Here is a 14,007-nt window from a genome sequence, read left to right on the forward strand (position 1 = left end):
ATTAGAAAGTCGTCTACGTACACAGCAATTATAATCAGTTTGTCTTCAATTTTCCGATAATACACACACGTATCATATTTGGAACGCTTCAATCCCATACGCTTTAGTCTGCTGTCCAGCTTCTTATTCCACACTCTGCTCGCTTGTTTGAGGTCATAGAGAACTTTCTTTAATCTGCAAACTTTGGTCGGGGCACGCTTGTCTTCGAAACCAACTGGCTGCTCCATATAAATTTGCTCGTCGTTCAAGTCTCCCTGTAGAAATGCTGTAACCGCGTCCATTTGGTGCACATGAAGATCCAGCTCTGCCGCCAGCGCCAAAAGATATCGGATCGTAGCGTAACGAACTACAGGTGCATAAGTTTCAGTATAATCTACACCTTTAACTTGAGAGAATCCCTTTATCACCAACCTGGCCTTGTAGCGTTCAATCGTACTGTCTGCATTCGTCTTGAGCTTGTAAACCCATTTATTTTTCAACGGCTTCCGTCCTCTGGGAAGATCAACAAGACACCACGTCTCGTTATCGCATAATGCTTGATACTCGGATTGCATGGCCTCTATCCACTGATTTCTGTCGGCACGATTCAAAGCTTCTTCCGTTGTCTGTGGATCCTTCGTACCATATGCTGGTGGCAGTTTGCCGTCATCGTATTCTTGACTCGGAACATCATCTCTCCTGTCCAGCGGGGTCGCCGAACCAACGTGGAACGCATCATCTTCCCTGTCCAGCGGGGTCGCCGAACCAACGTGAGACGCATCATCTTTCCTGTCCAGCGGGGTCGCCGAACCAACATGGAACGCATTATCTTTCCTGTCCAGCGGGGTCGCCGAACCAACGTGGGACATAAGCTTTTCATTTTCTCGTATCTGTGAAAGGGCAAGTTTCTGTGGGATGGCACTGAACGTCATTTTAAAGCCAGTATACTTGCCTGGAACTCTGCGCTCCCTCTCACTACGCCTCATAGGAAGTTCTTGAGCAAATTGTGAGGGGAGCGCGCACGGTTGTTGTGGCTGATCCGAGGGCTGATCATCATTAGCTTCGATAACTGGTTCATCCGGTTCGTCACGATCTGTAGACCCAGGGTTTACTTCTTCAATAGTCGCATCGCTTGAAAAATTTGTGAAGGATACCAAAGGTTCATCGATTGTGTTACGAGCTGGCTCCATCTCCGCTGCAGGGTCTTCATTCAGGATTATTACATCTCGACTTTCAAACACTTCTTTGCTTGCTGGGTTGTATATACGGTAGGCTTTAGAGTATGCCGAATAACCGATGAAAAATGCGCGGCGTGGATTTGGCATCCCACTTCCTACGCTTGACTTTCGGAATGTACGCCATCGCTTTTGATCCAAAGACTCGAAGGTTTGACAAATCCGGCTTCTTATTCGTGAATTTTTCATACGGTGTGACAGGTAATCCTTTCGTCGGGCTCCGATTTATCAGATAGGTAGCCGTTGATGCCGCTTCCGCCCAAAACTGTTTTCCTAGCTTTCCATTGAACATTAAGCACCTCGCCCGCTCCTGGATTGTGCGATTCATACGTTCCGCTAAGCCATTCTGCTCCGGGTTATGAGGAACGGTGGTTTCGTGTCGAATTCCATATTCCTTCAGATAGTCTTCGAACTGCTTGTTAACAAACTCTTTTCCATTATCAGTCCGGAAACATTTCAACTTTCGACCTGTTTGAGTTTCGGATTCTGCTTTATACTCCTTGAACACTTCGAACGCTTCATTTTTCGATTTCAGAAAGTATATCGACACCATCCTGCTAGCATCATCAATGAATGTAACGAAAAATCGGCTGCCTCCAATTGACGTCTTCTCCATTGGTCCGCTCCGCACAAGTCTGAATGAACCACTTCAAGAATTTCATTTGCTCTTCTGCCACTTGACTTGAAGGGTTATCTTTGATGTTTGCCCTCGATGCAAGGGACACACGGTGACATCGAACCGACCGGATCATCCATTCCTAGGACCATGCGAGGAAGCCGCTTGATACTTTCAAGGTTCAGGTGGCCCAATCGTCTATGCCGTAGCTCCAGATTAGATGGACGTACTACGCAAGCACTGGATTGTCCAAATTGGTTAAGCTTGTATAAACCATCCGCTTCGCGACCAGTGGCAATTATCGTTCCAGTTGATTCGTGCTTCACTACTCACGACCGGCTCGTGAAAGTAACGTTGTAGCCCTTCTTACAAATTCGGCTCACGGAAAGTAAATTCACAGCCAGGTCTGGAACACATAATACATTTGATACATCTAGCGTAGAACACTCACCATTCACATCGGCTTCGATTTCTATGGACCCTGAGGCTACAACTGCTAGTTCTGATGCATCCGCCACATAAATTGATTGCGAAACTTCCCCGGCATCGATCAGTGCTTCTCTCGTTCTACACATATGATCACCTGCTCCTGAGTCAAGGATCCATTCTTCTGGAACACTGTTGGATTGATGAACTGCCAGTAACGCTGCCTTCCGGTGTCTTGAACTCTTTTCATCTCTGACGTGCTTCTGTTTCGATTGGCCTTGACATTCCGATGCATAATGTCCAAATTTCTCGCACTTGTAACGCTGGATGCTGGATTTATCCTTCTTCTTCATTGCCTTCTTAGGACGTGCTGCCAAAGCACCGCTCGCATTGCCGGAACTGGAGCCATCGATTGTAACGTCTTGAAGAATCTTTGACTTGACCCAATCAGCTGTCCACTTCACTCCAGACGCGTCCATGCCCATCACCATGGGTTCATACCGTTTAGGAAGTCCCATCATCAGCACAATTTCTTGAAGCTTCTGGCTGGTGGTCAGGATCTCATCTACGTATTCTTCGACGGAGTTACATTCTTCCAGTTCCATCCGCATAAGTTTTCGCAATAAACTGATTTTACGGTATTTACCACTGTCTTGAAAAGCCGCTCGAAGGTTTCTCCATGCTTCTTGCGCCGTTCGAGCATTTTGAACTACGCTATAGTTGAAACGCTCGATGCTCAAACAGATGGTTGCCAAAGCTCGCTGGGACAATTCGTCGCTGATCTGAACGCCTTCGGGAGGGTCAACGGCACACCATGTTCCTTCCTTTATCATGACCATTCGCATGCCGAACGCCCATGCTGCGTAATCATTCCGGCCTTTCAGATTTTCCAAGGGTTTGTGGGACACACTGCCGACGGGAATTCTCTGCTCACTCATCCTAGTTTGCTGATTCCGGCCCGACGTCCCAGCTACTTGTTCTGAACCGCGAATTTCTTGATTAACAACACCTTGCTCGAAATTTCCTGTCACTTGACTTAAAGGAGGTGAAAGTCCATCTCCAGTTCTCCTCAACGACATCTTTGAACACGTCTACGAAAAATTTTCCTCTGTTTTCACGCTATCAACAACTGTTGCTATGTAGGCTATGCTGTGGCCCATAACCTGATAGAAAACGCGTCTACTCAAGTTAGAGTCGTAACAGAGAATGATTTTATTAACGTAATAACGCTTACTGTGATAACAAAAACATTAGGCTGGTACAATCATTAGGCTGGCACAAAATAATAATAATAATAATAATAGGAGATCGTTGTCCCTTTAACACTCCTCCTCAACGAACGAGTCCATCAGGGTGATAGACCCAGCATTCCGGCCAGCTTCCGATGCTTGACGCTACCAAGTGGTTTCGTCAGTATGTCTGCCGTCATTTCGTCCGTCGAACAGTACTCCAAGTTCAACACGTTGTCCTCGAACAGTTCCTTCACGTATTGCTGCTTGGTTTCGATGTGTTTGGAACGACGAGTTGACCTTTCCGCACCAACGAACTGTATGCAACTTTGGTTGTCCTCTCGGATGGTAACAGGACCACCTTGTTGCACGCCAAGATCCTTGAACAGAGCCAGTAGCCACACCAGCTCTTGACTTGCCTCGCACAGAGACACATACTCCGATTCCATGGATGAAAGCGTCACACAATTTTGTCTTCGGCTCACCCATGACACTGCTCCACCGGCATAGTGGAACACGAATCCTGTGGTTGACTTCCGGGTTTCGATGTCACCAGCCCAATCAGCATCGGAATAGCCAATCAGACCGTCACTTGTACCGAACTTCAACTTCCAGTCCTTCGTAGTCTTCAGGTAGCGAACTACCCTCTTCGCCGCAACCCAGTCCGCTTCTGTTGGAGCACTAACCTTCCGACCTAGTATTGAAACACAAGCCGTAATGTCCGGTCTCGCGCACACCGCTATGTACAGGAGCGCGCCGACCAAGCTTCTGTAGGCTGTTATGTCCGACAGTGCCGGGCTCTTGTCCTCCGTCTTCGTATAACCGGTGTCCATCGGCGATTTGGCACTTTTCGCATCACGGAGGCCAAATTTCTCCGCCACTCTTTCAATGTAGTTTGTCACTGACACACTGTATTGTCCATGCTCATGACCGATCTCTAGCCCCAGAAAATAGTTCACTTCACCAAGATCGGCCATCTCAAAATGTTTCTTCAGTTCTTTGTACACTATTTCAATCTGGGATTCATCTTCACTTCCCACCATAATGTCATCTACGTACACCAGTAAGTATACCCACTTGCCACCCACTACTTTGGTACCCAAGTAACCAGTAAGCCGTAAAAATTGGCATCAAGTCGGTTCTATAGTCGATAATAGAACAGGGCTAACAGAGCTAGAAGAAATTATATTCTCCAATAGAGCTGCTTCAAAGCCACATTTGGCGAATTATTCGGTTGATATACGGCCAACTCTAATCTTTCGTACCGAGTCTCTGACAAGAAATCTGTCAAAACTGGGTCAAGGAAAAAATAAAAAAATAAGTTTTTCTCCTGTCCTTTTCATGCGTCTTACGTGTTTCACTTCAATTGATTTTTTTGCTCCTCGATCCAGATTCCAATTCAGGATCTCGAGGGTTCCTCTTCAGAACACGGTTCTCGTCATGCTTGCCATCTGCTCCACTAGTATACCATGGTATTGGCTCGCAAAATACCATATTTAAACTAAACCAAAGTTGAATGTTGAAGCTTCAAGTAGGAACAGTTGCACTCGAAAGGTCGATAATAGCAAAGAAATTAAATCAAAAACAGCCAATCGTTGGTATTGGAGGGAGAGAGAATCAAGGTGGCATTCATTATTTATTGGCACAGATTCAGAAACATTAAGAGCAACATTAACGGCGGCTACTATTCGAGCAACCCGCGCAGCGCTACCATTTGACTTAACCACCCTTTTCCACACCGGTAGCAATCAAATTAGTCACCCTGATTCGTATCGGGAGGGTTGTCATATTCTCATAGAATTTTTAGCAGCGCAACTGTCCCGCTACTATATTTGGTCACCCACCCATAGCGCTACTATTTTGCGAGCGCATCCAGCAGCGACCGGTAAAGTTTGCTGCAATGATGGAGGGCTGAAAAACGGGGTATAGAAGCGCACCGTTAAAGGTGCTCTAAGGGAATCTCCCCGGGAATCCATGACGATACCAGAAAAATAAAAATGACCGGGAAACTCCTAGCTGTTAGTAAGAAGCTGGAAACACATATCGCCTGAAACGCAGGAAACACCCACGGCACTGCAGCTCCTTCCAGTTCAGCTTCAGATCGCTGGCAGCTCGTTATACTTGAGGCAGATAATCCTCGGTGAAACTCCTAGTCATTTAATCAATTTGATGATGCTACCGGCTAGCAACATAATTTTCACCGAGTTTTACTCCCATCTTTCGTCTCTAGTTTTGTTTTGTTCAGAATCTGTTTTGATTGACATAAATGTCATGCACGACAAGCCGTCCAACAGCACTGACAGTCGTCTTATTCGACTTATAGGCACTGGGCCTGCAAGCCCTACAAGATAACGATATATATATACCTATATACGGCCTACTTTACTGCTCATGGTCTGCAGGGCCTATAAGCATTTGAAAACCTTGTACAGAGCTTATTGACACTGAAAAGCTGCTAGATGGCCTTTCAAGTGTTTACAACAGTGCTCAGTGGTTACCTGGGTATACAAGCAGGGATCTGCTGCACTCGGACGAAATCCCATTTCACGCAAAACACTATCCAGCCGCCGATTCCAGCACCTGGCCGACTGCTTCAGGCCATAAATACTTCGCTTCAATCGACACACCATGTGCTCCCTCCCTTTCACTTCGTATCCAGGTGGCTGCTTCATAAGGCGAGGGAGGTTTTGACGTCGAAGTGCTTCAATGTCATTTTTCTGCTACTCGCCAAAGCTAGAAGAGCTCGAAGCGTCGTGTACCTGGTAACCGGAGCGAAAACTTCATCAAAATCTTCGCCGTACTTCTGGGCTACCAACCGCGCCTTGTATTTTGTCACTTCACCAGCTGCATTTTTCTACGCTTTGAAGACCCACCAGCAACCGACTGCTTTCCGACCGGGTGGCAGATCGACCAGCTCCCACGTCTCGTTGTCGGAATGTGATTTTAATTCGTCCTTCATTGCTGCTGCCCATTCTTTCTTCTTTTCACAGGTCAACGCTTCACGCAAGCTCCGGGGCTCGGACTCCTCCTGAGGAACACTCTCGGCCACGAAGATTTCCTCAATCAGCCTGGACGGTGGCTTCCCTTTCGTCGACCGTTTCGAACGACGAGCGATTTCATCCAAAGGGAATCCGTGAAACGAAGAATCAGAAGCACTATCATACCGAGAATCGTTGATGTCTACCACCTCCGAATCGATATCGGACTCTGGATCCGGTGCCTCAGCTGCTTCTTCCACATTCTCCGGCGGCAAGGCCAAAGGAACTTCGATGACTCCTCCTGTCGCTACAGGCTCTCGACGGACAGCTTCCTTGACGGTGCACAGCTCAAGAAACTTTGCGTCCCTGCTGATCGTCACTCGATCCGTCTCAAGATTCAGGAATCGATACGCCTTCCGTCCTTCTTCGTACCCGATGAACACCAACTTCTCAGCTTTCACGTCAAGTTTACGCCGCTTCTCCTTCGGAACGTGGATATACGCTTCCGAACCAAATATCCTGAGATGCGCGTACGACGGCTTCTTTCCGCTCCACAACTCGTACGGGGTCCTGTCAGTCGCAGACGACGGCAAACGATTCTGCAAGTAATTCGCAGTGCAGATCGCTTCGGCCCAGAACTGCTTATCGAGTCCCGCTTCAGACAGCATGCATCGCATCATCTCCACAAGGTACCTGTTCTTGCGCTCCACCACGCCGTTTTGCTGTGGCGTATATGGTGCTGTTCGTTGTACCACGATGCCATTCGCCGCAAAGAACTTCAGCAACGAAGCACCCATAAAGTCACCACCCTCATCGTTGCGAATGCATTTCGGGTATCCACCAAATTGATTATTCACTAAAGCGCAATACTCACGGATTTTCTCCTCAGCATCGGACTTCCTCTGTAGTGGGTAGACGACGGAGTACCGGCTGTAGTCATCCACCAGAGCGATGTAGAAACGGTTACCTCTCGGTGTTGCTACCTCCATCGGACCGCCAAGGTCTACGTGTATCAGCTCTCCAACCGCTTTGGTCTTCGACGCCGACGCCTTCGGAAAGGAATCACGGCTCATCTTCCCCTCACAGCAACAGCCACACATCGATTGCACTTCACAAGCGTTTACCTTCAACCCGTGCCCCAAGTTTTCACGCACTATTTTCTTCACAGTTTGTGGATCTCTGTGTCCTAATCTACGGTGCCACAAGTGCTGACACAAATCACTGTGCTTCGGATCCACCAAGAAAGCATGTTCAGGAAGTTGTTTCAGGTGATACAAACCACCCTTCCGTTGTCCCACTAATACAGCTTCTTCTCCTTTTAGCACTTTGCACCCCGTTCTGTCAAACACCACTCGAAATCCCAAGTCGGTTATTCTGCTCACCGACAGCAAGTTTCCCGCTAACGAAGGCACGTGGAACACATTCTCCAGTTTCACATTCATCCGGCCGCCTTTCCCATCCACGGAAATCACCCGACCCGAACCAGATCCGACCGATTTGATCGACTTTCCGTCAGCCAGACAGATCGTCGTCGCTTTCGTCGTATCCACTTCCTCAAGAATGCTGGAGTTGTTCGTCATGTGGGCCGTGGCACCCGAATCCAGATACCACACGTCAGCCTCTCCGGCCACGCCAGCAGCCAGGCACAGCTCACCTTCCGACTTCGCTTTCACCACGATGTTTGCTTGCTGGGACTTCTCCTTCTCCTGTTGATCCTGTATCATTTTCCGGCAGTCGCGTCGGATGTGCCCCTCCTTCTTGCAATAATGGCACACCCTTCCCTTCTTCACTTTTGGCTTCTCCGCCGAATTCTTCTTCCACGATCCGGTCACCAAAACTTTCTCGCTCGATGACGCATTCTCCACCCGACGTCTTCCCTCGTCGAGGAGCTTCCTCTTCACGAAATCGACGGTCAAATCCGCATCCGGTCGACTTTCGAGCGCCATGATCAATCCGCCGTAGGACTCCGGCAGGCTGGACAGCATCAGAGCCACAAACCAGTGGTCTTTCACATCCTCGCACGCTATGTCTGAACCAGCAGATCATAAAAATTGAATGTACATCGGGTTTCTTTCCATAAAACTTCAGTATTTAAGCTATATTTTCATTTGCAGAAGGTTTCAAAATATTCTATCGGGGAAATTTTGATTTTTCCATCTTTTTGACCGTTTTTCATACAAATTTGCTTGAAATCCTCATTTTCGGTCAATTTCTCTCCCATTAAAAATGTATGGAAAAATTTTCACCGATAGAATATTTTAAAACCTTCTGCAAATAAAAATATAGCTTGAATACTGATGTTTTATGGAAAGAAACCCGATGTACATTCAATTTTTATAATCTGCTGGTTCAGACATAGCGTGCCTCGCCCAAAGCAGACAGACGAATCCGCAACGCCGTCATCTGCTTAAGATGTTCCGCCATGTCCCCGTCGTCCGGCATCCGCAACGTTATCAACTGACGTACGACGTGAATTATGCTCGAAAGAGAAGAACGCTCATGGTAATCTTTCAGAGCATCCCACATCTCCTTCACCGTGGACTTTTGCATCACGTGGATCAGTTGGCCGTCTTCCAGTGCCAATCCGATAATTGCCTGCGCCTTCTCGTCGTTTTCGACCCAGGTTGCATCCGCATTCGCCGGCTTCGGATTCGTCACCACATCCAACACTTTCTCCCGCGTCAACAAAAGCCGCACCTTAAATTTCCAGATCGCGTAGTTCTGGTCGTTTAACTTGTCCACCGGAACTTTCGAATCCACCATCTTGTCTTTTCGACACGATCGAACGCGATTTTCCCGGACCGACAAATGTCCACACAATTCACACTCGCGACGACGAAACTCACGCACTTTCCACGTTTACTGGACCCAAAACCTATTGGGATGAGGTTTGCAGTGGAATGAAAGTCTTTGAGTTTATATTAATAACGAAATAGAGAAGATTTATTAACACTACGATGCGTACACAGCGAGTTCACTTTTAGGAATAACAAAATGGCGCACCATGCGTAGCCAGCAGAGGAAAAAACATTAGGCTGGTACAATCATTAGGCTGGCACAAAATAATAATAATAATAGGAGATCGTTGTCCCTTTAACAAAGTAGTGTACACACTAAGATCAGCTCGGTATTTTCCCATCTTTTTACTGAGTTCTCAACAGCAGATTTAACTCGGTACGCTCGGTTGTTTCTTTTGCGGATATTCTGTAAATGAGTTACCGAGCTCAGATAATAAACTGTCAAAAGTTACTGATACACGGTAAATATCGTTACTGGTGAGGGAACGTTCAAAAATTACGTCCAACATTTGGGGGAGGGGGGGGGGGTCTAGAAAAGTGTGACAGTACGTGTATTGGGTATAGGAAAAGTGCGTGACAGAGGGGGGAGGGGGGTCTAGGAATCCCGAAAAACGATGGACGTAATATTTGAATCTTCCCTGAACGATAAATATAGAAATCCTCTACATAGAGATGAGCGGAAGTTGCATACGTCGATTCGGCAACGCTGTTTGTTTTGTTTACAACAGCTGCCAACACTTGCTACAAAGCTAGATGTTCAAACTTTGTGCGTGATTTCGTTGTGGTTCAAGTTGTTTTGTTTACATTTTCTAACTATGGTAGAATTTTTTTCCAAAATTTTTTGAAATATTGCTCCGCTATTTTAAATCTGAAATTCATTGCAAAAGTGTTACGCTAATCATATCGGCAGAAGTGAAGCAAGAAGCAGCAATGGAAGTTTTTTCGACAAGTTCAGCAACAAAAGTGTCGTCATAAGCATGAGCTTTTGAAAGCAGAATTAATAAATTTTTATCTTTTTACTAAACATACATATGCTGCCAATTTCTCGATATTAAAAATAAATAATTTTTATTTATTTAGTTCCGATTGCAATACCATTCAAACGACGCCTTCCTACGAACGATAAGCATGTTCATTTGGCTCACACTTTGACAGTTCTCTCTGCACGATTGGCTCCGCAGATCTCTATAGGTCAAAGGTCACTGCATGAAATTCTCTCCTTCTCTTTCACTCTTAAAGAAATTTTGAAAACAACAAGGCCAAGAAGCGTCAAAACCCCATACAAAATCAAAACAGTGCAGTGCCCTATAATGTAGGATTACTAGGTAAATACGTTTACCGAGTGTACCGAGATAAATCTGCTGTTGAAAACTCAGTAAAAAGATGGAAAAAATACTGAACTCAGTGAAAAAATTACTGAGCTGGAACATCTGAATCTTAGTGTGTAATGGTAAAACTCTCTGAAGACTCTGAAGGTCCTGGTATCGAACCTGGCTGCGGCTGAACACATTTTTTTTTAATTCTAGTTTTGAAATCAAAACATTGTCAACAACGAATTGATGTGAAGTTCCATTAAAATTGAAGAGGCATTGGATGTTCTTTTTCGAATGATATTTAACCTTCCGTAACTCGTGCGGTTGACTACCTGCGTCAGCACCACGCTAATGCTGAGTACAAAAAGCGTGTTGTACAAAATACAACAGCGCGATCGTTCGAGGGTTAATTGATAACAAACTGATTAAACAGTAGTGCAAATTCAAGTGTCAATCAGTTCATATCACAGTGCAGATTTTTTACCGTGTAGGCTATTACATATAAGTATTAAGTTGTATGTCTATTTGTGAGTGATATTATTTTAACAGACAAAAAATATGGTTTACATTCGTTAGTTTTATTAACTGAATTATTGGTTAAGCTCTTGTTATTGGACTCATTTTATATTATGAACATTATCTTAAGCATTTATAAATTATAAGTTATAACTTCCATAAATCATCAAAAATCAGTTTTCACCAAATTCGCACTCTGGCGTAAACTGTCCTGAGCAGCAATCATTCTGTTCGCTTTTGACTTTTTCCCAACACCTAATTTGGGTAATCCACGATTTAGTCCTTCCAGAAGTACACATGCTTTGCAAGGTTGTTGGGAAGATACAAAGCCACACCTGTTGCATTTTCCTCTTGATGGTTTTTTCACCGTATCTTTAAAAGACAATTGTTCGCCAGAATGGATTATATCCATTATTGCAGAGGGTCGAACTTTTTCCAAATCTTTAAGAAAGGCTCGCGCATGTCCACGGTACGCATTTGGTGCAAACACACATTCCGTTGAGAAGTAAGCCAGTTTTTTGAAATGAGCATACATTACTATCTCTTTTTCGTAGGCATATTTTAAGGGCTTGACACGCGGTATAGAATCTGCATCGTTTCCTCCGGTTTTTATGTCGCAACACCTACGCAAGCGAGCGGTATCTCCTCGAAGTATATTCATCAACACCGTTTCTGCAATGTCATCAGCGTTATGCCCAGTTGCAACGCAATCTACTTCTAATAAGCGTGCTCCTCTGTCTAAAGCCTGACGTCGAAACACACCACAAAAGGTACAATTATTAGATCGACCTATTTTGGATACTATTTTGTCCATTGTCCATCCGTACAGCTCTTCATAAGATAATATTTTCAATTCCATGCCGTAATCGTCACGGTTTCTTTTCACCGTCTCTAAGCTGTCATCTCGGTATCCAGTTATTCCTTCGTCGATCGAAAGAAGCACCAGTTTCAGACCGTATTCATATCGCTCGTTCAATATTTTGAGCACATGAGCGAGCACTGTACTGTCCTTTCCGCCACTAGCAGCAATGGCAACGACGTTACCGCGATGAAAGAGTTTGTTCTGTTCGATTGTATTGTGAATTTCGGTTTCAAAGCCCAGAAAGAAGCATTCTCTGCAAAGTGTGTTGCCTGTTTTTGGACGCTGTAATGTGAAAAGTGGAGAAAATTATTGATTGATAATTATCGTCAAAGAAGTTATTAAATAAATTAATGCATAGTGTAGCCTTCGGATTTCAGGTTATTGCGAATTATAGCTTTATTTCAACTTTATCCGCATCGATTACAAAATGTCTGCCACTCTTGATGGCCTATTTGCCGAATAGCCACCGGAAATAATCGCTTGAGTGCATTGCTGGCAATCCTAATCCCTATCTTTTCCCTCCTTTATGTTCAGCACGATACACAACAATCTACACTCAAACAAGCGATAGTTTCCTTTTCCTCTAAAACTTATATATATTGTGCATCCTAGCTTAATCACTCAGATCCTGCTGATCTGAGTCAGCCGCCATAAGATTGCGCCCGTTTGATTTGCACACGGCGGCTGACAGCTCCATCCGGCGGCTGCAAAAACAGTTTTAGCCAAGGTGCACACCGTGTACAAATTACAATACCGTCTTACCCCGCTGGTTCGACACGTTTTAATACGACACTTTTTAATTCGTACCCCGCTTATTCGACATATGTCGAATTAAAAAATGTTCAAATGTCACAGCGATATACACTGTAAATGCAAAACAGTTTGATATTGCGCTTATACTCACACCCGTAGCAGCTCCTCTTGTAGCCGCTAATTCCGAAAGTTCTGATTTAGGGGCGATTTCTTCACCCTGGCTTAAGCGTTAAGCCAGGTTTAACTGTGACACCGACTGTTGTCGTATAACCGGGGTAAACTTTTAATTCGACATACTGGCCACCCTACACCACCACGCTCATTGAAATTTGGTAACTCTATTTTTGTTTGTTTTAACTGTATGGGTAAGCCTGGCTTACCGATTAAGCCTTCACCTCGGCTTTAGTGCTATTCGACACCCAAACCGGCTGGAGACCAACCGGAATGTACTGAGGATGACAACAATCATAGAAAGAACGAGCTTTTAATTCGCACCACTGATTAAAATATGTTTCATAACAAGTCCGGAAATCAAAACAAAAACAAAAATAGAGTTACCAAATTTCAATGAGCGTGGTGGTGTAGGGTGGCCAGTATGTCGAATTAAAAGTTTACCCCGGTTATACGACAACAGTCGGTGTCGTATTAGCGGGATAATACGGTAGTTGACTTAAAAGTATTTTGTCTAACAATTTAAGGCAAAACATAAGATTTTATCATTGCTGTTATTAATTTACAACTTAAATGTTTAACAGCTCTTTTTGTTGATATTTCTCGGTGAACGAATAAAACAATATCGTTTTTTTGCGTGTCGTTTCGGCCTAATCACATTTCGGCCATCTTCAGACGCAATTCGATCGCCGCAGCTGATGATACCTCCTATCCAGCTGGGAGATCACGTACTACTGCTCCTCGCCTTCGGTGAGCGAAGTCTATTTTACGAAACAATAACAGTCACTGAGGGTTACCATATTTAACACACATGAAAAGAGTACATTAAATGATTCTGATAATAGAGTACAAAAGAGTACCGTAATCCAGGGTGTTATAGTTTTGTTTTCTTTTGTCATTGGTTATTTCATGCAATGAGCCTCTGCACGACTCTGGCAGTACACTTCCACAGAAAATTTGAAAACAGTTCGCACAGTAAAAGTCAAATGTGACTTTTACTGTGCGCGGTGTTTTTAAATTTTCTGTGGGAGTGAGCAGGACCAGGGCAAATTCGTACAGAGGCTCATAAGGCAATCCCATGACGACTTTTCGCGATAAGGCAATCCATGAGACAGATGCGATCAGCTGATT

At 44.9% G+C, this 14,007-nt stretch overlaps 1 protein-coding gene across 1 annotated transcript in view; it reads right to left on the reverse strand.

Moving 5' to 3' along the window:
* Positions 1-11,131: 11,131 nt before the first annotated feature.
* Positions 11,132-14,007, reverse strand: part of LOC109415011 (cytoplasmic tRNA 2-thiolation protein 1) — a 55,130-nt gene continuing 52,254 nt past the window's right edge. Inside the window, exon 2 of the mRNA XM_062851888.1 lies at positions 11,132-12,234. Within this exon, the coding sequence (XP_062707872.1) occupies positions 11,257-12,234 (978 nt within the window). The 3' untranslated portion in view covers positions 11,132-11,256. The remainder of the gene's footprint in view (positions 12,235-14,007) is intronic.

This window comes from Aedes albopictus, chromosome 2 (genome assembly GCF_035046485.1).
Source record: "Aedes albopictus strain Foshan chromosome 2, AalbF5, whole genome shotgun sequence".
Lineage (NCBI taxonomy): Eukaryota > Metazoa > Arthropoda > Insecta > Diptera > Culicidae > Aedes > Aedes albopictus.